Source organism: Watersipora subatra, chromosome 11 (assembly GCF_963576615.1).
Source record: "Watersipora subatra chromosome 11, tzWatSuba1.1, whole genome shotgun sequence".
NCBI classification, from domain to species: Eukaryota; Metazoa; Bryozoa; class Gymnolaemata; order Cheilostomatida; family Watersiporidae; genus Watersipora; species Watersipora subatra.
The window spans coordinates 8,289,293-8,316,214 of NC_088718.1; the positions used below are offsets into that span (position 1 = coordinate 8,289,293).

Here is a 26,922-nt window from a genome sequence, read left to right on the forward strand (position 1 = left end):
GCTGTGTGAAGTTGTTGTCTTAGCCAAAAAGTGGTAAACTTTTTATGAATCAAGGATTTTGGCAGAATGGCGCAAGAGTTACTTTCTTCAAACAGTTTGAGTGACTATCTTAAATACAAATTATCTTTTAGCTGTTTACATAAAATAGATCATAAGAAAATCTATATTCCTTTTACCATCTTGCTGCCATTACTAAGCACTTTTTTACATACTAGCACCCTTGCAGTTCAGTCTGTGAGAGATTCTCAGATACTCCAATCAAGCTCAGAGAATAACTATATGCCCAATTATTCCATGATACAGCAAAGCGGTTGGTTGGTACAAGTTTTAGAGGGCTGCTCCGTGAAGGTGAATGTTGTGAGTTCAAATCCTGCTTATTGCAATGTTTTTTTCAATCTCCAGTTTTGATTGCGGACAGACATAGCTCGTACTGTACAAAAGTTTAGCTGCTGAAAGATGTAGTTTATATGCTTTTAGTTACAGCTAGAGTCATTTACATAAAGCCATTTTACATATCCGCCTTACAATTCTGAAGTTACTGAGTATTTAAAATAGATGAATGCCGAGTTCCCAAATTACTGAGTTGCTGAGAATGGCATACCACGACTGGAGATAGAAGAACCTGGTACTATCAACTTACAAACCACACGCTCAACCAACTGTCCACCCTAGCTCGGCCACATTTTGCTTCACCTTACAAAAAACATCATCTCTGTGCTCACTAGTCTGAAGCAACAACCACAGAGTAAAATGCTTTTATATGTTGATTCTCGAAGGTATTCAATAACACCAGAGATGGCTGACAACCTTCAGCAGGTAAGCGGCTGTTAATATGACACATTTGGTAAAATTTCAAAAGTTGTTAGGCTATGAATCAGGCTTAGCCTACATTGTAATGTCAAACTCACTTTTACATAGAGGTTTATAATAAGGAAATAATGAGAAACTATGAAAAACAATCTCTATTGGTAGTTCTTGCCATGAAGCAATGACCTTAGTCTTAGTGATTAATTTAAAGATGAACTTGCAAAAAGATTTAGTAGATTTTGTCAAAAAAAATCGGTATTTTTTTATCATTTTTGATCGATTTTTATGTTTGAACTGATCTGATTGCCAGGATGTTTCCAGACTAAAATCAATAAAACTTGATAGCGATTAAAATATTCAGATCAAACGAAAGTGTGATTATGACTTCTATAGTCGCAAAGAGACCGACAGAATAGAGACAGTAACGCTGCAACTTCAACGCAATAGATTATATCAACTATAGCAATGATAACAACTAGTGATGTAATTTCACATTTATTTTTCTTCTGAGTGTTTTAACCGCAATCAAAGTCTATTCAAAGTTGGAAATTTGAAAAAATGATTGCATCAAACAAGATTAGAACATGCGACTTTCAGCACATCTGCACTAGCAACTCACTACCAGCTGCACCAACAAACCTCTTCACTACAATTCCCTGAACAATTGTACGCATAGTTATTACACCTAGACTAGCCTGCCAGAGTACAACTATGATATAATCTTACTTTACTGTTATTTATATGTTGCCTAATAATCTATTTGTGTCTCATGTTCTAATTTGCTTTGAATGGTGACGATGAAGTTCATATCTATCTATGTATTTATATTATAAATAACTGGTAACAAAGAACTAAGTTCCTTGTTACCAGTTATTAATAGCCTAACTTACCAGACAATCATGAGTTAGATAGCTTTTTATGTGACCTTCATGGTCAACAAGCATGAATCTGATATAATACAAACAGTCTCCTTTTTCGAAACCGCCAAGTTTAGAACCGCTAATTTTTTTTTAAATTTTCAAATACAAAATAGTTTCATTTTTATAAACCTTTAGAAGTAGCACAGCTTCAAGTTTAGAGGTTCTCAAATATATAATACATATAGAAGTTATATATATACTATACAATCAAAGCTCAGCTAACAACACTAAAAAACTATATTTCATGAAAACTAAAATGTTAGTTCAATAAAACCCAAAACAAACCTTAGGAATCTAGTGTTTGACGGAGCTGAACTGTTGAGCTAAAAACTGCTTACTCATATTGGAATGATAACTCCAAACTTGTAGTTGACTGATATCACTGCTCAATACACCAAATTTTACACAAATGATAAACAGTCAGAAATGCCCAGCCTTATGGTCCTAAACAATCTTGAGACAAGACAACTCCAAATTGGAAATCTGCCACCTGATTGTTAACTTTGTTCTTTTAATTTTCATGAGAGTTTAATGTACAACTGTTCTTTAATTATGTTTACGAGCGAGAAATTGTTCTGAATAACATTTCAGAGTTGAACAAGTCCGATTCAACTCTATAATAAAAGCAACTAAAGTAACTGAAGCCTAGAAGCTTACAACAGAGTGGCTGCAGTCACAAATTTAGTTAGGCACTGACCTGCAAACAACAGGTTGTGGTTCAATTCCCAAAAAATCCAACCTTAAATTGCTTTCTGCAACTGGGCATGTCTCCAGTTGTCAAGGCTTTCTTGTCACTGAACTCAGACATGTTCAACCAACTTCACGGAGCAATTCTTTGGGCAACAATGGCTCTTAAAAACATGTAATGCTTCTGCAGCGTCTGCAGACACTGTACTCGTTTTTTGAAAAATTGATTTATATTGTTTCATAGTCAGGCACTACTGAAGCTTGCATTTGGTTTAATAATTACCTAAATTTGTTTACACTTTTTAAGATGAACTCATATTGAAATGTGCAGCTAGTAGATTCTAGTCAAAAATATTTACAATCAAAGATAAACACACAAACATTCAATAAATTTTATCGGAAAGTATCAACATTTTTCTTTCATTTGCAATTGCTTCTGATGTTTGAAATGATTGAACTGTCAGGATGTTTCAAGATTAACATAACTTAATCGCGGTTAAAACGCTAATATCAAATGAAAGTGCAATTATGCTGTCTATCGATGTAAAGAGACCAAGGGAATAAAGACACGCTGCGATGTAACTTGAACGCAATAGTCGATATCAACTATAGCATCCATAGCAACTAGTGATGACTTTCTAGCACGTTTTTTTCTTCTGAGCATTTTGAATGTGATTATGTTTTGTCGGTTTTAATTTTGGAACATCCTGACAGTCAGATCACCTCAAACGTTAGCAATGTTTGCTACAGGTGCTCAATAGAGTGTGATCAAAAAAAAAGAATTCATAAACTGAGAGAAAAAATTCATGAAGGTATCTGATTTATGTGACTATAGATGTGGTCGAGAGGCTTAGAGCATTCCTCTAGCCACTATTCTCTCTACAATAAAACTGAGGTTTGGTCATGAGGTAGTTGATAAGCCTTCATTCTAAAAAAAGTATCGTGGAAGTGATCTAAAAACCATAAAATAAAACAGGGCAATAAGAAGACACAAGGTTTCAAAGACATTGATATTTTTAGTTTAGCTGGAATCCTAGCAAACTTTAGTTATGTTTATTGATATATACATATAAATGCATTTCAGATGCTACAGGTCTGTTGTCATGTTCTAACTCTGAGATGTAGCGGAGGTGTGTCGCATAAATAAGACACAAAAATTCCTGCTAGCAGTGAAAGACATTTGCTGTTGGAGTTATTCAGTTACTGACATAGAAATTATATCTAAAAATAAGAATCCAAAGTTTTATTTGACCTCGTGACAGCCAAAAGTAGCACCCATATCATAAATGTTTTTAGTTGTTACTTGTGATAATGTCCATTTTGGACTAGAGTAGTTTCTGTTTTAGTGTAAGATGTTGTTTCACTTTAAACGAACACGATATAAATGCGTGTATGATTATAAATGCCTAGAAGACTCACTGATACATGTGTCTAAAATTGAGAATGGGAATTGCTTGTTTTAGTTTGCTGATAGATAAAAGAAGATATATGGCTAAGGGGCAAGTGACCAAAAAAAAATCTGATTTGTTCTTTTCATTTTGATGTACAGTAGATTGTGATATTTTAATAATTTTGTCTCTGAATATGCATTGACCAATAAAACTGCCTATTAAAAGATCATTTTTCATTTCTAGTAGTCTGGTAACAAACTTGCCACAGTGACAAGCATCCGTCTCAAGCAACTTTAAAAATGTTAAAATTGGGGGCATGGTTAGCCAAATTAGTCAATGAGCAACACAAACGCTTTGAACATCTTGAATCAACGAAAGCATGTATTGAACTGACTAATGCATAAAATCAGAGTGTGTAGCCACGCTCTGCTACAACAACTGATGTAATATTTAAAATTCTTGGCATCAGCTGTGTTTATATTGTTTGTAAGACTTTTGACATGGATCAGGTGACATTTCTAAAACACTCTGAATGTTTGTATTAGGAAGTTTTGACGAGTCATGGCAAATCTCTCTTGTTGACATTTTACAAATAAGTAATTCTATTTATAATTCAACTTTATAAGGAAGTAAAATTTCAGATGTGAGCTTAAAACATTATTTATTTTTACTATCGATAGACCAAATTTTTTGGCAACAGAAAATATTTAAAACCATGATGCTGCTCTATTGCAATAAATAAATTAAAGAAAGTCAGCCATAAATTTATATTAGTTTTATATTTATGTAAATTTTTAAGTATATCATCCGCTGGTTTCGTTCTTGTAAACATAAATACGAAAACAATATTTTTTTGAAAGAGTCAAATCTTGGTTGTTTGCATGTTTTAAAGGGTTGAAACAATTCCTAAGAGACCAATCCTTCAAACATATATGTAGCAATTAGCATCTTGAACAGGTCATCTCCTTTTTCAAGCATTTGGTTCGGCTAAATGTTTCGTGGCAAACTTCTCAAATTTGATGCATCATTGCTCTAAGTCCAAAACAAAATTATTTATTCTGTAGGTTATCAGGGTTAAGCTGAATTTGTTGCTTGGCACGGTTAAAGAATTCCAAAACATGTAGATTGTTTCAACCAGTCATGCCATCAGAGAAAGCTTTGCTATTTGCAGCACATTTGTGTAAATATTGATTCGAATGTTCATCATAGTGCTTGAAAACTAAGAGGGGTTTATACAGCCAAAGACAAATGTTGATTGGAAAGACCGCCTGTCAGCGCAAGATTATTTGTAATCCTAACACAAGTAGCTGCAAGAAGTAGGGTATTTCGAGCAAACCTTACAATGATATTTACAAATCATTCATTAAACAGCGGCAGCAACAGCATGGCTAAAGGTATAAAGTTATAAACAGGCATACAGAGTTTATGAAACTATTTTGGCAGACAGCCAAGTATGAGTGCCTGAAATAGCTCTGCTGACCACTTTCGTTTATATATTGTTTATATATATTGTTTTGCTATTTACGCTCCATTGTGAGATGTCACCAAATAGCTGTCTGGCATGCTTAATGTAATTTTGAATTTATCCTACTAGGGGGAACACGTGATTTAGTTTTCAATTATTCTTGGCACTGCATCCAGCTAACAGTAAATACTACTTTGACAACAGGGCTTGCGCATTAAAAATTGACTTACACCAAATTTTAGTAGGTCTTATTAGAAAGTATCAGTATTTTTCTATCATTTGCAACAATTGCTAATGTTTGAGGTAATCTGACTGCCAGGATGTTTCAAGATTAAAATCGACAAAACATAATCGCGGTTCAAAATGCTCAGAAGAAAAATATTTGCTGAAAAGACATCACTATTTCTTATCCTTGCTATAGTCGACTGTTGCGTTCAAGTTACAATGTTACGTGTTTCTATACTGTCAGTTTCTTTGCAACTATAGACATCATAATTGCACTTTCACATGATTTGTATAATTTAATAAGAAATGCAACATAATTGCACTTGATCAAGGTTTGTCAATTTGAATCTTGAAACATCCTGGCATTCAGATCACCTCAAACATCTAAAACAATCACAATTGATAGAAATAATACTGATGCTTTCTGATATAATAGACTAAAATCTTGTGTAAGTGCATCTTTGAAAGTAAAATCACAACTTGGGAAACTGTACTCATTGTCATTTATGAACCCGCAAATGACACCCCATAAATAGATTATGAAATTATTGAATGAGTCGATGATTCAACTGACAGACTATCGAACGAGCAAATAAACACACAAACTGAAAAATTCTTACAAGCGAATTAGAAAACCAGCTAGCTAGCAATCCATCATGTTTTCTTGCTATACACTGAGATACTACTACTAAGCAAGGTTATACAGTATAATTCATATTAATTTTAAAACTTTATTTTGTAGTAACAAAAGTATAAAATAGCGGTAATGCTAAAAATATTAAAATTATTCAAAACAGTATAATGCTACCACTATAACTAGTTATATGGCAAATTAAAATTGTAAATACCTTCCAAATTATATAGTGAATTTTTACAGCAATAGAAAAAAGTAATGAAATTGAAACAACATTATTTACTAGCTGGCATTCAAAAATTTTTTAACCATAAAAAGAGGATAACTCCAAACTTGTATTTCAAACCACTATAATAAGATCAATTTCACTCACTTGCTTCAAATTCAGCGCAAAATGATGAACAAAAAGAGAGGATAACTTTAATTACAAGTAGAAAATTGCGATTAGATCATGTGTTAAGGATAATTTTGCTAAATTTTGTAAAATATGGTTCCCAATATGTTATTTTTAGTGCAAAGCCAAACCATTGCATGAATATGTATGTAATCACAGTGACAGACAACTTTGCCTTATTTTGAACTGTGTTACTACGCTTATACAAACTCAACAGGGTATTAAGTTGCCAATCAATAGTGGTGCACATCATTTGGAAAATTTTTCTAGTTTGCAATAAGTTATACATTACAATAATAATATTATAATGTATAATAGTTTAAAATTGTATGATATTATGCATTTCAATACAGTTGTAATGTATAATACAATAAATTGTAATATACATTAGCTTCCTTAGATATAAAAGATTCTTTAAAGAGTTGTCTTTCCTTGGTTTCAGTCTGTTTCTGTCGGAACAGCAAACTTAGTAGATTACATCTCATTATTGTTTTTTACTCAAATCTTTACTATAATAAGAGCTGTGTTTGTCCATCTGTCAGTCCAAAGCTAAGCTTAGAGCTTTTAGAAAAAAATTGCACTACACAGGAATTAAACCCAGATATTTGGATTCTCAGTCAAGCACATTAAAATCTGAATGGCTGAACCTCCTTGCAGCATCAAGAAATAACTGTACACGTACTGATTACACATGATGATCTCCCACGGTGCTGCCAGCGTACTAATAATAATTATTGCTTTGGCTGAGCATTAATTGATCTCTAAAACCACCTCTGATACTTGTGAGTCAAGCTATGAATTTATTAAAGGACTTCTATAAGATATTGATGATGATCTATTCACTACAAATAACATAAATAGAGGTGACCAAAGGTCTTCGATTTTTTAAATTTGCACGCTTTTCGATGTGGGCAATGTTGGTAAAGCAAGTACTTTTCAATTTTAATTTGATTTTGATTGAGTTTTTACACATTTTTCATTTTTTTGCTCCAATTGCTAATGTGATATTAAAAACATGGTCAAAATTCAAGGCAGCTCGGCAGATTGAAAAGTTAGCTCTCTGCACGCTACATGTAAGATCTTGTCTCCTTGCCAACTTTATATGAATCAAACGTTATACATATAAATTCAACCATCATAAGGCCTTCAAGAACTTTTTGGTTCAACTTTAGTCTCTTGTGTCGCATCTCCTAATTCTTTGTGTCTTGTAGACCTTTAAACTTTCTGTAGCTTGGTGAAAAGCACATGCACAATCTTAACTCGACTCAATCTGAACTCATCAAAACCACTCATTTATTCTGCTGATTAAAAACTGCGATGCAGGTGCCTACAGTTTTATAAAACATGCTTAATTTAGTTTTTCAAAGAGATGAAATTATTATACTATACTAGCCGAATGGCTGGAGTTGCACGGGTATTAAAAAACAGCTTACAAACAGTGGCAGGTAATGTGGTTTTCATTGGCTAATTTGAGTAAGCTAGTATTGCTAAACTTACTAATAAGAGCCGGGAGAGCAAGCTTTAGTGACACCGCGGGTAATGCAGAGCCGCTATGTGTATTTTAACCCAGATAATCACTTGTATCGCCCAATGATTCCATTGTATCCCATGTAGCCGAATGGGTTAGCCTGCTGCATTGTGACCAAGAGGTTCTGAGATCAAATCTTCTGAGGTACAAATTTTCCATTGCTAGATATTACTCGCTATAGTTGGACAGATACCCAGCGGTTACAAACCACAACAAATTTGGAGATTTATTTAGATGCATGTGATACCTTAGATTATACTTGCCCAGTGCACCTCCGGGTTATGATATCCCTGTTATACATTTTTTTGCCTTATGATGACAAACACAATCTTTTTTCATACGTGACATTGTAAGGCTTCAGCTTGATGACTTGATTTTTCACCATACACCATTTACAAAAATTTCTGTAGAACTCCAAATTTGGTAGTCAGTGTTCTGAATATGTCGGAATAATGAAGATGAAAAAATGCTAATAGCCAAAATCCCTCTCACAACATCTGAAAGAGATATGACACTGGCTCTCTTTCAGTTTAGCGTTATTTGCTATAAGTTACGGTGAAAACAAAACTGGAAACAGATAGGAGATAAAATTTTAGACGATGATAAAGTTAAAGTTTAGTAACATTCATACTAAAACTTACCTTTAAACGTGTTCGCTCTAGAAGCTTAAAACTGACCATAAAAGCTATTGGATTAAATAGAAAATTACACAGGAAACTAAATCCTAATCAAACCTAACAAAGAAATTTCATCTGTGCCTTACTGAGAAATACTACATTATTTGCAAGCCAGAAACAGCAACTCTAAACAAAAGGAGCAAAATGAACAAAACATGCAAGTGCTTCATAAAATAATTTTTAGACCAATACAATCCAGGCAGAGGCGGAACTACAAACAACACCAATAACCACAAGAGAAGTAATTCCATCAGCCATGAACCACAGGTTACCTGAAACAGACCTGTTGTGACTCCAGAGAGAAAAATCAACCTAGAAAAAGGTAAAATAATTTAACCTATTCTAACACTGTAGCTATGTACATAAGATACTTAAATATATCTTATCTCTTATCATGTGTATATATGGCAGGAAGTCAACTCTCATTGGTAATGAGATTTGTGTCCCTTGCCTGAGCTCTGAACTGCACTGATGAGGCTTCAATAGCCAAAACAGTACTATCTGTAGCATGAGTATATATATATATATATATATATATATAGTATATATATATATATATATATATATATATATATATACTATATATAGTATATGTATACTATATATATATATATACTATATATAATATATGTATACTATATATACTATATATATTTTTTTGCCTATATATAGGCAAAAATGTTCCGCCTCCTATTATCAATTTGCTATACACATTTTAGATAAGTTTTATATATACACGAAAGGCTCTTATTAGGGAGCCTCCCATCCTACATATTTTCCCACGACCAAACAAGAGTGAAACGAATGATTGGGAAAATTATGATAAATGCACATGTGCACACAACTCCCGAAAAATTATCCGTTAACGGCCGTCACCAAACCCTTGCAGCGAAATCCTATCAACAAATTTAACTATTTTTCAGTGAAGTCGTTTAAGTAAAATAATGATACAAAATGCATATAAACTTATTTAAATATGTTACCAAGCCTTTGAAAGGTTACCGCAAATTCCTAAAACTAACCCATCTGATCGGATTATACATAAATAGACAGATTTATTAGGATGAAAATCGTCACAAAACGCTTGAAAAGCTTCGTTTAATAAAAGTTAAGACCGGAAATTGAAACGCCGAGGAACAGAGAATAGAACGATAAAAAGTCTTGCGCATTTCACGAAAAAAAACGTGCACTTTTCACCAGTCTATAGCATTGTTCCCAAGGTTTCGGCAATTAACATAAGAGTACAGAAATCGTTTCATTCTTGTTGATTTCAATTTTTTCATTTTCAATTTCATTTGCTGACACATTTGAGGACTTTCGTATTCTAACTGATGTCCAACGAAGTATAAGTAAATGAAATGACGATGATATTTTTTAACAGTTCTTATGAGATTATTATAATAATTAATCATAAGTTTGGATGACTACAGAAAAATGACTACGTAGTACAGATTTTCTAAAAATCTAACGCAGTGTACATGTAAGTAGCCTAAAGGGAAAGACGATAATATTTTTTCTAACGGTTCTAATGAGATTATTACAATAATTAATTATAGATTTGGATAACTACAGAACAATGGCTACGTAGTACAGATTTTCTAAAAATCTATATCAGTGTATTTTACTTCTAATATTGGCCGATATTGCATTTCTCTTTTTGCAGGAGGAGAGATATAGACATATAATCTTTTCCTTTCATTATTGTTATTTGTTGTATATAATAACACCCACACCCAGTACATTACAGCTACCATTGCAGTTATCCTATTTGACTGCTAATATTGCATTTCTCAACCATCAGTACCCTTTCTTTTTTCCAATATCACTTTGGTCGTGGGCTGTATGACAGTGGAATTTCATATACATATACATGTACATGTACATGTACATGTACATGTACATGTACATGTACATGTACATATATATATATATATGTATATATATGTATATATATGTATATGTATATATATATATATATATGTATATGTATATGTATATATATGTATATGTATATATATGTATATGTATATATATGTATATATATGTATATATATATGTATATATATATATGTATATATATGTATGTATATATATGTATATATATGTATATATATATATATATATATATATATATATATATATATATATATATATATATATATATATATATATATATATATATATATATATATATATATATATATATATATATATATATATATATATAACAAAGTCTGTGTGTGTATCTGCCTGTAGTTAGGTTTGTCCAGCTGTAGCTATTAAAATGTTAGGATGAAGAATCCGGATCACAGAAGATTTGATCTTGGAACCTCCAGTTCACCACGTAAATGTCTTACAATTTTAGTTATGCAAGATTGATGGAATTTTGGGCAATATATGTGGTTATATGGGTGAAAATCCGCTACCGCTTTCTATTACCGCACAACATCATTCTATGTATTAGTAAGAGCCGTAAATAACTAGCTTACTTAAAATAGCCATTGGCAATGTGCCAGTCTTATGGCAAGTGGCATTGTTTATAAGTGGAGTTTATCGGTGTGGCATTGCTATTTCCTTATGATATATATCTGTAAGGAAATGAGCAACTCTAAAGCAATGTCATGAAAGATGGCAACAGGTGGCAACAATTCCTTCAATAACATGCATTCCTCAGTAGTCGGCTGCAGTGTATGTAGGGAGAAATCATGCTCGTGTATGTGTGAGGTTTGAACAAAAGTCATGCTTGAGTTAATAGCATTTTTGAAAAAGGGAGAGGCGGTTCAGTCGCCTGGAGAGGCTGCTTACTTGTCGGGTTGAATTTCTGTCAGCTAGTGATAACATATACTTAGAAGAAGATGGTAGAGCGGTACGTGTCAGTTTCTTTGATTCACTGTTTGCAGTTGCAATAGATTATTGATCTTATCGACTATGATCAATGTGTTTTGGCTCCAACTACAGTAAAGCTGCTTTTATTTATTAGAAGATCTATTGCTAAGTATGTTAAGAACTGAAGTGTGCTGTACAAACCAGTACTGAGTATATTGAGAACTGAAGTGTACTGTACAAACCAGTACTGAGTACATTGAGAACCAAAGTGTACTTTACAAACCACTACTGAGTACATTGAGAACCAAAGTGTGCTGTACAAACCAGTACTGAGTACATTGAGAACCAAAGGTGCTGTACAAACCAGTACTGAGTACATTGAGAACCAAAGTGTACTGTACAAACTACTGATGAGTATATTGAAACAAATACTTATTAAGCTGTATAGAGAAATGTCGGAGCAAAGAAATATATAGAACAATATTAGAGTTGGTTTATATCACTGAGTTCTCTTCTTAGCCCATCTACATTGCTGACAATATTTTCAATGTTGCTGACAATGCTGTGCACATTGCTGACAATTTTGTCTACATTACTGACAATGTTGTATTCATCACTGAAAATGCTGTCTAAATCGCTGACAATGCTGTGTATTGTTGACAATTCTGTCTACATCGCTGACAACGCTGTGCACATTGCTGACAATGTTGTATTTATCACTGAAAATGCTGTCTACATCGCTGACAATGTTGTATTCATCACTGAAAATGCTGTCAACATCGCTGACATTGCTGTATTCATCACTGAAAATGCTGTCTACATCGCTGACGATGCTGTGCACATCGCTGACAATGTTGTATTCATCACTGAAAATGCTGTCTACATTGCCGGCAATGCTTTCTACGTTGCTGACAAAGGACAAGTACAAGTCATGGTTCAAGAAATAACACAATCATGTCTCTACATATTTTAAAAGGTTTTGAAAGAAACATATTTATAGCATAATTCGGGTGTCACTTTTGTAGACTTACTAACACTCTAAAACCATATTTGGGTTTTCTTCTTCTTATTGGCTCCTCCTTAAGTCTGGACAATCAATGTAGCATCATCGTTGACTCATTGACTGATGAAGAGTTCGGTAAGTACCTTTACATCAGATACTTAAATGATACTAATTGGCCAAAGATGAGAAATTATTTCTACTCTTATTGGGTAAAGGTAGCTATCAATGCTCAGCATTTATCTACCTTTGAGTTTGCTAGTTTGTGCACCTGCTCTGGAAAACATTCGTGCTACTGTGTGACATTGGGTGGCTTTCTCAGCTGTTGTTTATTTCATCTAGAGCTATGTGGTGGTAAAAGTAAAGTGGTGATGCAAGGAAATGAAGCAGTCGCTTTGATATTTATTGCATCAATTAAAGTGTTAATTATAGCATCCAATAAATCACCATCAATTAATTGGCATGTTTTATATTTCACTGTCATCCAGCCAACAGTATATGAGACAACAGGTGTCACGAGCTAACTAACGCCAACTTTGAGTTCAAATTCATAATTTCAAAAAGGACTAGCTACAAGCGTACAGGTGCTATTATAAACCATCAGTGTGTCAAGTATTTACTTAAATAGTAAATAGTGTAGAGGTAAGGGTGTTTAGTAAATATTTAAACAGTGAGTAACATTAGAAACATGATCAAATGATGGCAAAACACCAAAATTCTATTCCTTATCTGATAAATGACCAGGCAGGGCTGAATTAAAAGGTCTAAGCCATTAGCAAGCTAGGTGGATATTTTCACTTGGTTGTGTATTGTTTTCTGCTTAGACTTCGTCTACCGTGATGGCACCGTGATATCACTTGAACCAGCGGGAACAAAAACTTTGCAATGCATCCCTGAAAGGAAAGGGGAGTATGGCGCTACACAATGCTCCTGGTGGAAAAATGGACGTGTTTGTAAGTAGCTGTACCACATTACAAGTAGACCATTTTTTATGCAGAAAGCTCTGTTAAAGAATCAAGGGAAACCCAGTCTTGAAAAACTGGGACTACAGATGTTAAAGTGGCTCCCTTTGCTCAAATAAGACGTAATGTAAGACATTTATGGCAAGGGAGGGTTTGTGTGATGTTGCTGCCAATGATTAATTGTTCATAAAGTTATTTAAACAATAGAGTAAACTAGAGCTGAAGATTTTGTGTTAAATGTACATTGTACAGTTTGTTTACTGATTCTTTAAATAGTCTATGACGCAATCTTACTAGACCTCTTCTATTGCAGAAAATTAAACTAACTTCATAGCTTCTCACCTCTTCCTTAATAAAACGCATTTTATAAACGGTGTTGGAAGAAACCTGTGGCAAGTAAAGCTCAAGAAGAAATGTGAATGCGTGTATCTCTATATATGTTGACTTGTGTGCGTGTGCAAGCGTGTGTGTGCCCTTGCGCCCGTATTAAAACCTATATTTGTGTGTATTTTTGTACATATATTCATATATACATGTATATATAATATTTATATTATATATTACTATGTGCCACTTTCTTATTGTGTCTGTATGTGTGTATGTACATGTGTGCATGCATGGGAGGTTGTGTATGTACATGTGTGCATGCATGGGAGGTTGTGTTTCAACATTTTTTGGCTAATTTCATTCAAACTTCGCAAACATATGCTTTCTGCCTTCTGCCAGGTAGCTAAAATAGTTTATACATATATATATATCTTTATATATAAAACAGTATAACTTTATCTTTTCATTTAACTACTATGTACCTTTCCATTTAAAAAAAAATTGTTTCCTTACCCCGGATACCCCGTATGAGTGGTAAATTCTGCTCTAACTCGAGTCTCCTACCAGAGACCTGGGAGTTTGAGCACTCGCCTCAAGATCTTAGCTGTTCCCAATAGCGCACTTTTCTGCAACTCACCTGAGTTGATTGCTGTTGGTATTTGGGCAAGCCACATTTTATGCGCCGGTGTTATTGCGCCTAGTGCCCCAAATATATATTTAATATATATATATATGTTAAATATATATATCTAAGTGTTTGTTGGTCTGTCATCTGTATGTCCAGTTATAGCGATGAAGGAATAGAAATGAAAAACCTCTTCTCACTGGACTTTAACTCGGGAACAACGATTTTGCAGACAAGCGCACCAACCAAAATGCCACGCAACCACATTGTCATGCTATAGAATAATTGTTTGGTTACTACTAGCATGCTTGAAGATCATGATTGTGTGAGAGATCATGACACGTAATGGTTGTAAGTAAAATTATTTCAAATTGTGGCTAACTGGCTGTGAGGCTTTGTGGTAGTGTGCTTGGCTACACATTGGTGCATCCGTCACATGTTTGGTTAAATTCCTGTGAGGTGCAATATTTTTTCTTAACACCCAGACAAAAGAACAAACATGGATCTTTCAATAGTAAAAATTTAGACTAGCTTAAGTTACTCAAATTCCCTGGATAAAGAAACTTAGCCAATGGCAACTAAATTACCTGCCTCTGTTTATAAGCTATTTTTAATTTTGACCTAATGTGTAGCATAAGAAGTAAGCAATGCTTCTAAACAATCTGTTGTAGCTATTCCTCGAATTTTTAAATATTTAAATGATGCATTGGCCTGACATGCACAGAAATAAGTAAACTTCTTAATTTAAAAGTTAGAATGATAAATGCTGAACATGAATATGTTGATTAAAAATAAATCTTTTGTGCAAAAACTTTTTTATCATTTGTGTAACATTGGCATTCAGCTATTATAACTATATATATAAATACTGTATATAATAGGTTAATATATATAATGTATGTATTATATTTATATTATATTAAAATTATATATATTTAATAAGTTAAAGACAGCCGTGATCCTAGAAGATTCTTCACCAACTATGGTTGTACAGTAGAGGTGTCTGACAGTTATATCAGTAGCATCTATACAACGGGAGGCAGTGCGCGGAATAACTACACCTGTAGCTCATCTAACAACTCTACTGATGCAAAGACAGTGATGAGCTACATTCTCTATGCCTTGCGTGAGTAACCTGTGTACCTTTGCCAAAAACATCTTCCAATACCTACTCAAAATATCTATTTATTTTTAATAACATGCCCTACATTTGCCCGCTATCAGGTTTTACAGCAAGATCATTGTACAATCAATGGGTAAACTGAAAATTTGGGTAACATAATATTTAATTAGTATATGGTGTTCATAGATGACCTTCCCTTACACAATATTTGCTACCTAATACTGCAAGTTTGGGCTAATGAATACAGCTTAATTTATGTTTTACCATGCAATATATATATATATATATATATATATATATATATATATCTTATGTCTATATTTCTCAAATTTTGTCTGTGTCTGTGTGTGTTGGTGTTTGTTCAGCTATAACTATTTAAATCTTGGAATTAAAATTCCGTATTGTGATAGATTTGAACTCACGGAGATTTCTACCCTAAGTTTTAAATCTACCCACTCTACCACTGAGCTATACAAATCATATTGATCAAAAGCATAATCATATACCATATAGCGTATGCACACACCAAAGGACAAATTATTTGAAACTCTATGAATTCTATTAACTCTATGAAACCCGATGCTTTTTCGTGTTTTCTTGAACTTTTATTTTCAGTTTTTCTTAGGGTTCAATTGCTATATCGCAGTCAAGGCCAATTCTTTTCACGCAGACAATTGTACTATCTGTGTAAGAAGAGCCTGTACATTCTTTCTCCATTCGGTCAGACAACATCTCTACGATATCTCATTTTTACATTTTTACCAGTATCGAGAAGTACCAGTATTGTCGTATTCCAAGTCTTGATGAATAGCTTCTGAAGGAACAGTAACCCTTTTTGTACACACACTTCTATGCAAGAATTATTATTATTAATTCAGCACATTCAGGATTGTTACTAAGAGATGTTACTATTAGTTCAACACATTCAAAAAATTTATTTTGTTTTCTCAGTTCGTATTAAATGTAACATTACCAAATCATCTTTTATTATGATCGTAGCAAAACAGACTTAATTTACTTATTACTTTCTAATTATTTCCCATTTGGATTTAAACCCTTTTTATAGCTGTTTTATTTTTTTTACTTTGTTTGATCTACACAAAACCTTTTTCTCATGATAGAAACTTTGAAACTTACAAATGTTTGATGAAGTTTGAAAACCTTTACAGTTGTTTTTATTCTCTCTCTCAATTCATTTCAACTACACAAAACCCTTTACTCATGACATGTAGTTTGAAAGTTAAAATGGCAAATTTTGTTATATGTTAAATACTGTGGTGGACGTTGCATTTACTTTATTTACTCCTTTATGCCTTATACCGTCTTGTCCTTTTAAATATCATGATTCGTCTCCCCTGTCTGTTGTATATGCTTATTTCTTATTACTCTGTACGTTTTTAATATATATATATATATATATATATATATATATATATATATATATATATATATATATATATATATATATATATATATATATATATATATATATATATATATATATATATATATATATAGTATATGTGGTTTACACTGTAAAGTAAAGTGCTCAATAATTGAGTCAATTAGAGCTGTGTATGAAGTTTATTAAAAACTACAGGTTAAAATCATTACTACTATTAGTTTCATGCAATCGTGTTGCAATCTTCAGGTAGAATCTTCAGATTCTACCTGAAGATTGCAACACGATTGCATGAAACTAATAGTAGTAATGATTTTAACCTGTAGTTTTTAATAAACTTCATATATATATATATATATATATATATAACATGTGTTTGTTTGTTGGTTTGTTGGCCTGTCATATGTCCATTAGTATATATGACAGGAGAGTTTTTAACTACGAGGAGAGTTTTACCTTCGAGACAGATGTGTAACATAAAATCTGAACATAAATCGAATGAATTTAGCTTACTAAACACATGCTACCAAGAAGTTTTATTATGTATTTTAATAAACTTTTAACTACATTTTTATCATTTATTTGTTTTGTGGGCTTTTACCAAAACGGATAACGCTGAACTTGCCATGGCGAGCAACGTATATCTCTTTATAACGTTTATAATCAGTACAAAATGATGTTTATACTGAACTACTTTCTACTGTTTTTACTGTTTATAATCGATACACAAATCGCCAATTTTTAAGCTCAAGATAAATTATTGTCTGTAACGTTTCCAGAAACTTCTAATAACATTTCTATCACCCTTGTTATTCGATTTGATTGTTTATCCTACAAAAGACTGCCAGAATCAGAATTAAAAATAGCCACAGCACAAAGAAGTGCGATGATTCAAAAGAGTTTCAAAATACAAGCAATATTATTTTAATGAATAAAGTTCCTGTTGAGACACGCTGCTACCTTTGTGATATCACTGCTGCAATCATATTATTTTGGCTAATTTTTACCCAGTGAATCAATCTTTCTAGAATTTTCAACACTGTATTTTGTCAGCAAGTGCTCGTCTTTATCACTTTTACACCAGAGCCTCAACTGTCAAGATGTGAGTTCTCTGGCTTTACATATTTCTTACATATATATGTTATATCTGACAGTGACAATCGATTACATCTTACTCATATTATTCAAGCATATTATACATATATTCTGCAAGTATTTTATATGCAAGTATACGGAGTGTCTACAAGTACGTAACTAACTCTCTTCTGAAAAGGTGCAATAAGGTATGATTATACATTTTTGTCTTTTGAATTTGTTGTAATTGCATCTTAACTATTATCATAATGTTTTTGTTGTTATTTTAAACCCAAAACTACTGTAACTGTACTTGTACCTTGCTTGGAATGTTTTATTACTTATATCATTTTATGTAGCAACATTATGTTAGCCAAATGTATATATCTTTGTAGTTTCACGGTGTTTTGTGGTGTGTATAAATAAAGCTACATATATACATCCCAACATCAGTGTATCATACGCAACAAAATCCAGGGGAGCAGTTACATTGTCGATATCGTGGGGCGGAACAAATCAGCCCTAACGAAAAGAAGACAAAGAAGCACCGTTTTGCATATACTTGAGTCCCAATATAATTCTCAACAGGGGCAACGTAACGCATGGGCGCAATGCTAAAATAATAGCTATAGCTGGACAATCACAACGACAGATGAATACACAAATACACACACGACCAACTTTGAGAAATATATATAGATATAGAAAATCGTTTCTCACCCTGGTTTACTCAAGTGGGTGATAATGTTTACACAAGCTTGAGTTTCCTAACCAAAGACCTGGGAGTTTGAACACGCGCCCAAAAATCTTAGACATTCATCACAAGTTGCGTTTCTGCAGCTTGTGCTGATTGTTGCTGGTATTTGGGCAAGCAATATTTGATGTGCCAGTGTTCTTGCACCCCATGCTCCAATGCCTACCGGAATTACTGTTGTTTTTTACATGCAAGCACTTTGTAATCTCTTCATTGATTGGGAGGTATTTTCCACTTCTTTTTCTTTGCTGGCTCTGTTATAGTCATTAGGTACTGATACACAATTGTATATATTATAGTAGCCCTTTTGCTCTCCTTTTCACTGCTACAATATCTGGTTGGTTTGCAAAGACCTGTTTGTCAGTCCAGATGTAGAAAACTTCATGAATACAACTATTTTCATAACTTTATTAGGCTATTCCTACAACAATTACTGAAAACATGCATTTGGATCTCTTCACCAGGTCTCTTAATGTAACTTGTGATTGTAGCTAAAAAGAATACAAAAGTTGGCTTTCTACCTAAAGTTTATGACGACCCAGCATCCAAAGTTGCCGAACCAGAGAAATCTGTTAGTGTGCCTTGCGAGACTAGTGTCAGTCAGGCCTCCTCAGTGATCCACATAAACTGGTATTTGGTAAACAATGGGAATCATACTGATGTGAGAGGCATACGAAATCACAACGTATCGATGTGTGGAAGATCAAGGTATATTAGGACTGGATGTGCTACTATATATATTTGTGACCAACCACCGATACTATATATCTATATATATATATATACATGTGTTTATATATACATAAGTAAAAGCGTAAGATCCGGGCAGAGTGCTCAATGAAACTAATAGTAATAAAGTGTTCTTTAAAGTGTCTGAAGTTATAGTCTGTTTTATTGATTTTATATATATATATATATATATATATATATATATACTGTAATCTGTAAGCAACGACTGCTACTACATATACCTGTAAATAATTACTGTTTTTTTGCAAGCGAAGATTTTCATTTTGCAGCTCGTCTATTGATGACTCATATACAATATTGATGACTCATATACAATATCCTGTAAATCCCAAAACTCTTGCAACCAATAGCTATATTCGAACTTACATGAAAACTTTTTTAAATAATTGTTTTTAGCCTAATTCAATCATTTAAAATGCATCTTTTTCTGTTTTAGTGCAGACAAGTATAAGTTAACCCTGATGTTAACAATCTCTAACATAACATCAGAGAACTTTAACCAGAGCTATGAATGTGTAGTCACAAAGGTCGATTTAATCTCTCCATACAATAGAACTCTCAACAAATACACCCTTCACTCAGCTGACCCGAGAGTTGAACATTCTGTTGGAGTTATTCCTAAACCTGACATGTCAGATGAGTCCAACCTTACTTACTATGAGGACGGTACACAAGGAGTCTGCACACTAGATAAACCTTGTATGATAACAAGAAGTTTTCTGCTAAAAGCACCAAAAGGTGAGTGATTATGAGATGAGTTTGTAAGAATTATTCTGAGAGCATTTGACATTTTTCCGTTTCACAATTGTTCGGTATGGCACATTTAATATTTTATTCATTCGCCTGCCCAAGGCAGTATTAGTTCACATATAAAGGACAGCCAGTAATTATTTTGTTGCACAAGGCTGCTTCAGCTCACAGTTCACAATGACCGCCTAACAATGTTTCTACCAGAGTAAAGGAATGTCCAAAACAAATTTTGAATCTTGAATTCATCTTCAGTTTTTAAAATTCCAAACCGACCATCTATTTTTATGTTATTATGCATACATTTTCAGTTTTAGAAGTTCCAAACTAATCATTTAATTTCATTTCATGCATGACTGGGAGAGATACAACCTGTAAAGTCTGGATAAAACTTGAAAAAGCCTTTCTGATTCTATAGTCATATTAAATACAAATGTTTAGCACAGCAATACAGAAAGTGTTGCCAATGGATGATGTTGTACATGATATTGCAAAAATTGAGTAGATGTGTCAAATATGTTTTTTAAGAGTTGTTTTTCCGGGAGCAAAAGGTCAAGGTTTAAGAAAGAGACATTTGAGTAAGGTCTGTATATGTCAGTTCCATAGATGTGATCACTGTTAGAGAACCAATGTCTCGTAACCTTTCTTTACATGGTGCTGACTCCAATATAGATAATGCCACCATTCATTTGTTGCATTAACAGTCATTCATATTTGGACATATGTGGCTGCCGGAGTGTCTGGAGCAATTGCCATGATGTTAGCCATCCTATTTTTGAGCAGTTACAAAAAACGAGTACTTATACGCGAGTATTTGAAGCACCAATGGCACCTCACCACTGATATGTAAGTCCTTAAAGCAGATAGATTTGTTGTAATGAAAGTTTGTAAATGTTCATGGAAGAATGAACGGGTTTATAAATCTAGAAAACTTAAAAAAATGGTTTGGATATGCATAGGCTTGGTTAGAGCTGATTAAGCAAGTCTGGATGAATTAGATTAGATGTGTGTCTGGTCTGACAAAGAAAGGTGGTAGGTTGTATACCTTAGTGTAGTATATTAACATAATGTAACTGAAATAGTACAATACGTCACTTTGTACTAGTATCATGCCATTACCATAGTTATTATAGTGCATGTCATCTTTAATGGTTTTATAATACAGTATAATTTATTGCAATGTAACATAGAATAATTTGTTACGGTGTGTTGTTATGCAATGTGGTGTAATAGAATCCATAAAGTATTATTATAAATTAGGAATTGTTTTGTTCTATCCAATATTTTGAGATGATTAGACAGATTTTTTTGTAGCCCAAAATCCTAGAAAATGTAAAACAAAATCGCTGGTGACTGTGATAACAGGTGTAATTATGGTTTTAGAGCGAATGCTGACTACGACTATCATGCTGTCATATTCTATGCTGAGCGTTGCACAGAGGATATAGAGCAGTTTGTTCAGAGTAAACTCCTGGTCAAGTTGATGGACAAATGGAAATATGATACACTTGTGCCTCAGAGAGACTATCTTGTTGGTTCAAGTATGTTACTCTATTATACCTCAGGGAGACTACCTTGTTGACTCAAGTATGTTACTCTATTATACCTCATAGAGACTCCCTGGTTGACTCAAGTATGTTACTGTAATATACCTCAGAAAGACTCCCTTGTTGACTCAAGTATGTTACTCTATTATACCTCAGAAAGACTCCCTAGTTGACTCAAGTATGTTACTCTATTACACCTCAGGGAGACTCTCTTGTTCACTCAAGTATGTTACTCTATTATGCCTCAGAGAGACTACCTTGTTCACTCAAGTATGTTACTCTATTATGCCTCAGAGAGACTACCTTGTTGACTCAAGTATGCTACTCTATTATACCTCAGAGAAACTCCCTTGTTGACTCAAGTATGCTACTCTATTATACCTCAGAGAGACTCCCTTGTTGACTCAAGTATGTTACTCTATTATACCTCAGAGAGACTACCTTGTTGACTCAAGTATGTTACTCTATTATACCTCAGGGAGACTCCCTTGTTGACTCAAGTATGTTACTCTATTATACCTCAGGGAGACTACCTTGTTGACTCAAGTATGTTACTCTATTATACCTCAGAGAGACTCTCTTGTTCACTCAAGTATGTTACTCTATTATACCTCAGGGAGACTACCTTGTTGACTCAAGTATGTTACTCTATTATACCTCAGAGAGACTCTCTTGTTCACTCAAGTATGTTACTCTATTATACCTCAGGGAGACTACCTTGTTGACTCAAGTATGTTACTCTATTATACCTCAGAGAAATTCCCTTGTTGACTCAAGTATGTTACTCTATTATACCTCAGAGAGACTCTCTTGTTCACTCAAGTATGTTACTCTATTATACCTCAGGGAGACTACCTTGTTGACTCAAGTATGTTACTCTATTATACCTCAGAGAGACTCTCTTGTTGACTCAAGTATGTTACTCTATTATACCTCAGAGATATTCCCTTGTTGACTCAAGTATGATACCCTATTATACCTCAGGGAGACTACCTTGTTCACTCAAGTATGTTACTCTATTATACCTCAGAGAGGTTACCTTGTTAACTCAAGTATGTTACTCTATTATACCTCAGAGATATTCCCTTGTTGACTCAAGTATGTTACTCTATTATACCTCAGAGAGGTTACCTTGTTAACTCAAGTATGTTACTCTATTATACCTCATAGAGACTCCCTGGTTGACTCAAGTATGTTACTCTATTATACCTCAGGGAGACTACCTTGTTCACTCAAGTATGCTACTCTATTATACCTCAGAGAGATTCCCTTGTTGACTCAAGTATGTTACTCTATTATACCTCAGGGAGACTACCTTGTTCACTCAAGTATGTTACTCTATTATACCTCAGAGAGGTTACCTTGTTAACTCAAGTATGTTACTCTATTATACCTCAGAGAGGTTACCTTGTTCACTCAAGTATGTTACTCTATCATACCTCAGAGATATTCCCTTGTTGACTCAAGTATGTTACTCTATTATACCTCAGAGAGGTTATCTTGTTAACTCAAGTATGTTACTCTATTACACCTCAGAGAGACTCTCTTGTTCACTCAAGTATGTTACTTTATTATACCTCAGAGAGATTGTTTTGTTGACTCAAGTATGCTACTTGATTTTATTCAATCTGTGTTGGTCGTGTAATAAATTGTTATACTGTAAGTCGTTTTACCTTGATCTGCAGCGAAAGGCGAGGATTGCGTGCGAGGCATAAAAAACAGTCAAAAGGTCATATTCATTCTAACGGAAGAGCTCTTCGCCGAAGAATGGAAAATATATGCTTTGGATGTGGCACTGAACAAGCACAGAAAAATAATACTTCTAAAAATGGAAGACATAAACTTTCAAGAATTGTTTGGTAAGAATTGTCTTTTATTTTTGACCTTTGTCATTACTTTACAGTTTAAAAAATACTGCTTTATTAAAGAGAAACCAAATAATGGCTCAAGTTCTATTTGTCTCCAAGAAATTTTTTTGTTCATAACCTCATTGCTTTGGTTTATCTTGGTTGCACTTACCGACAAACTGGTAAAAAAATGTTGACCTTAATGATGATTTTAATGGCATCAGAACATTGCTTCAGGTTTATTGCCTATACCGGTCAGTGATTGTGTTCAGTTGTTGGGCTGTTTTGTTACTACTGGCTACTGAGCTGCATTCTGCAGAGATCTGTAGCAGTCTCAACTCTCAATGCATACTTTAATCACACTATGACTTCAGTTACAAGTCTAGCAGCATTTGAGGGATGAAAAAACAACTCATCTTAGCGTCTGAAATATTCTGTGTGATTAACCATCGCCACAATGCTAGAAGTAACTAGTAATCAAAAGTTATCTCTCGATGCTCTCAGCTAAAACTGTGTCAGGATAGTAGAGTGCTTGTATTTACCATAAATCAAACTGCACACGTCATGCAGCCACAGAGAGTGACATGTATATTCCACATGTTAAAGTTCATAACAACTTAATCACATGCTTTTGATTGGTCAATGCTGTGTTTCTGTAAATTATAATCAGAGCCTTATACATACGCCATATTGCATATAAAAGCCATAGAAGTGTTATGAAATAAAGAATTGTAATATACAACAGCACAAAGCAATAAAAAAAAGAAAAAAAGAACAAGTGAAATACAATGAACTTTTTGACCATTGAATGTTGAATGATGCAGTGAATAGAAAAATTTCACAACTCTGTTTCACAGAAAGCCGGGTCCAAGGAAGGTCTCTGCATGTTTTATAAACTCTATTGCCTTCTGTTACAGAGATGTTTGGGAAGAAGTTCAGCGAGGTAGAGTCAGCCCTGAAAGTAGCCACTGTCATAGACTGGACAAAGCAGGAGCTCAAGTGGGAACGATTACACCTTGAGCTGCCAGTCATCCCTACAACTTCATTCAGACATCGAATTGCCTCCTTTTTACCAAAATATCAAAAGATCACATCGTAAAGAACTAATTCTGACGCTACTCTATTTTTGGTACTAACAATAGGAAAAGGGATATTTACAATAAAATACTTTTTTTTTAAATACCAAAGCATTTGAACAAAGTTATATTATATTGTAAATATAATATTCATATTATGTTATAAATATAATATTCCCAACCACAAAAAATAATATAGAGATAAAACAAGCGCGATGCTGCCAGTGTTACATATTAAAGGCTCAACTATAAATGGCTAGTGGGACCATGAATATATAAAGGCCATGCAGAATATCAAAACATTTTTATCAAGTCCATCTAAAGTATTTGGCATGAGGTGATTGGTGACTTGTTTGGTGGCAGAGTGTAACTCATGGGTAGCGCATATAAATATAAAGGAGACAACTGCAAGGGTAAGCACTAGGTGGTTTAGTACCAAAACGAGTATCTCATGAGTGCCAGCAGCCAGCCAAATGTGGTACTGTGCGACGAACATCTACAATAATACCATAGACATCTGTATATTATGTCAGTTGAAGATCTGATCGGTGCTATTGCAGCTCTGACAACTAGACACCGAGGTAGATCTGCTTCAAGTTAAAAAATAGATTGGATAGCACATGGTTTTACGGAAAAGGTAAATCTAACTCTATATATAAATCTCAAAGTTTTTGTGTGATTTGTTGTGTCCAGCTATAGCTAATAAAATTTAAGAATGAAATATCCGTTTCATGCTGAATTTGATCTGCCGTTCACCAGGCAAAAATCTTACCAATATATTACTCCTTACTACGTGAGACTGATGGATTTGTTGGGTGATATATGTGATTATCTGGGTCAATATACGCATACTGGGCTGCGTTACACAAGTCATTAAAGCTTGCTCTCACTGCTCTTATTAGTAAGTTTACTAATAAGTTTACTAAATGGCTTACTCAACTTAGCCATTGGCGATGTGCCAGGCTAACGGAGAGTGACAGGCAACTACATCGCCTGTCACTATTTATAAGCCAATTTTTAATACCCGTGCAGCACCATGCATTCTGCTAGTCTTTACTATAATACGAGCAGGATCCATCCATCTGTTAGAGGTCACGATAAGTGTTGAAAAAAGTATTGCCTCACGTTGGAGTCAAGCTCAGGGCATCAAATTTAAAGGCAAGCCCCTACCAATACACAGTTTCAACGCCTTACAACTTTGTGGGATAATTATCGATATACAATGTACCCGCTGGTTCCAACATCTATGTTTTACAGTTTTTTTCACTTTACGATGTGGAACATGATGCTTTTCTGTCACCTCATACAGCATTTTTTGCCATCAACAAAGATGTACCACAAAATGCAAGTTTAGCGGTCGGTGTGCTGAATAATTAGAAACAATGAAACTGCTGATATGCCATTCCCTGAAATCCCTCCCACAATGTCTGAAAAAGATACGATGCTCTCTTTCTCTCAGTTCAGCATTATTCGTTACAAGTTATAGTAAAAGCAAAACCAGAAACAGGTAAAAAAGATTAAGACCATTAAGATTAAGACTAAGATTAAGATTAAGACCATGACAAAATTAATGTTTAGTTATTAAAATGCATACTAAAACTTAGCTTAAAGCGTTTGTTTAGTAAGCTAAATTCATTTAAGTTAATTTCAAAGTTTGTTATATGCATATCTCAAAGGTAAGAGCTTTATACTGTACATACTGCACATGGTAATATTACATTTTATTGCGGGTAATAACCACTAGAGATATTCAAATTACTGTAGAGAACTATTGTTAATAAAGTTAACATACTATTTTGCTACTAATTTTTAATATGTATAGTATATATATCAAATTTCGATGTTTTGTACCAGGGGGTGTTTGCAATAGATAATTACAATGGGTTTGTATACCCTTTAAACGACATTTTCGCCTTACGATGCCAACACCAGAACGATTTAAGTTCGTATAATGAGGTCTACTGTAATTAAGGTCGTATAATGGGGTCTACTGTAATTAAGGTCATATAATGGGCTCTACTGTAATTAAGGTCGTATAATGGGGTCTACTGTAATTAAGGTAGTATAATGGGGTCTACTGTAATTTTAATCTTGAGCCTAGCTATGATTCGACTAAAACCTCAAACATAGTTTT

General features: G+C 33.7%; 1 protein-coding gene across 1 annotated transcript; it reads left to right on the top strand.

The window, feature by feature from the left end:
- The first annotated feature begins 11,440 nt into the window (after window positions 1-11,440).
- Window positions 11,441-24,969, top strand: LOC137408512 (uncharacterized). Its single transcript, XM_068095066.1, has 10 exons — window positions 11,441-11,594; window positions 12,580-12,692; window positions 13,379-13,507; window positions 15,412-15,594; window positions 19,313-19,529; window positions 20,008-20,309; window positions 21,023-21,164; window positions 21,702-21,859; window positions 23,551-23,724; window positions 24,630-24,969. Exons 1-10 carry the CDS (start codon window positions 11,584-11,586, stop codon window positions 24,809-24,811), a joined length of 1,611 nt encoding a protein of 536 aa, XP_067951167.1. The 5' UTR covers window positions 11,441-11,583; the 3' UTR covers window positions 24,812-24,969.
- The last annotated feature ends 1,953 nt before the right edge of the window (window positions 24,970-26,922 follow it).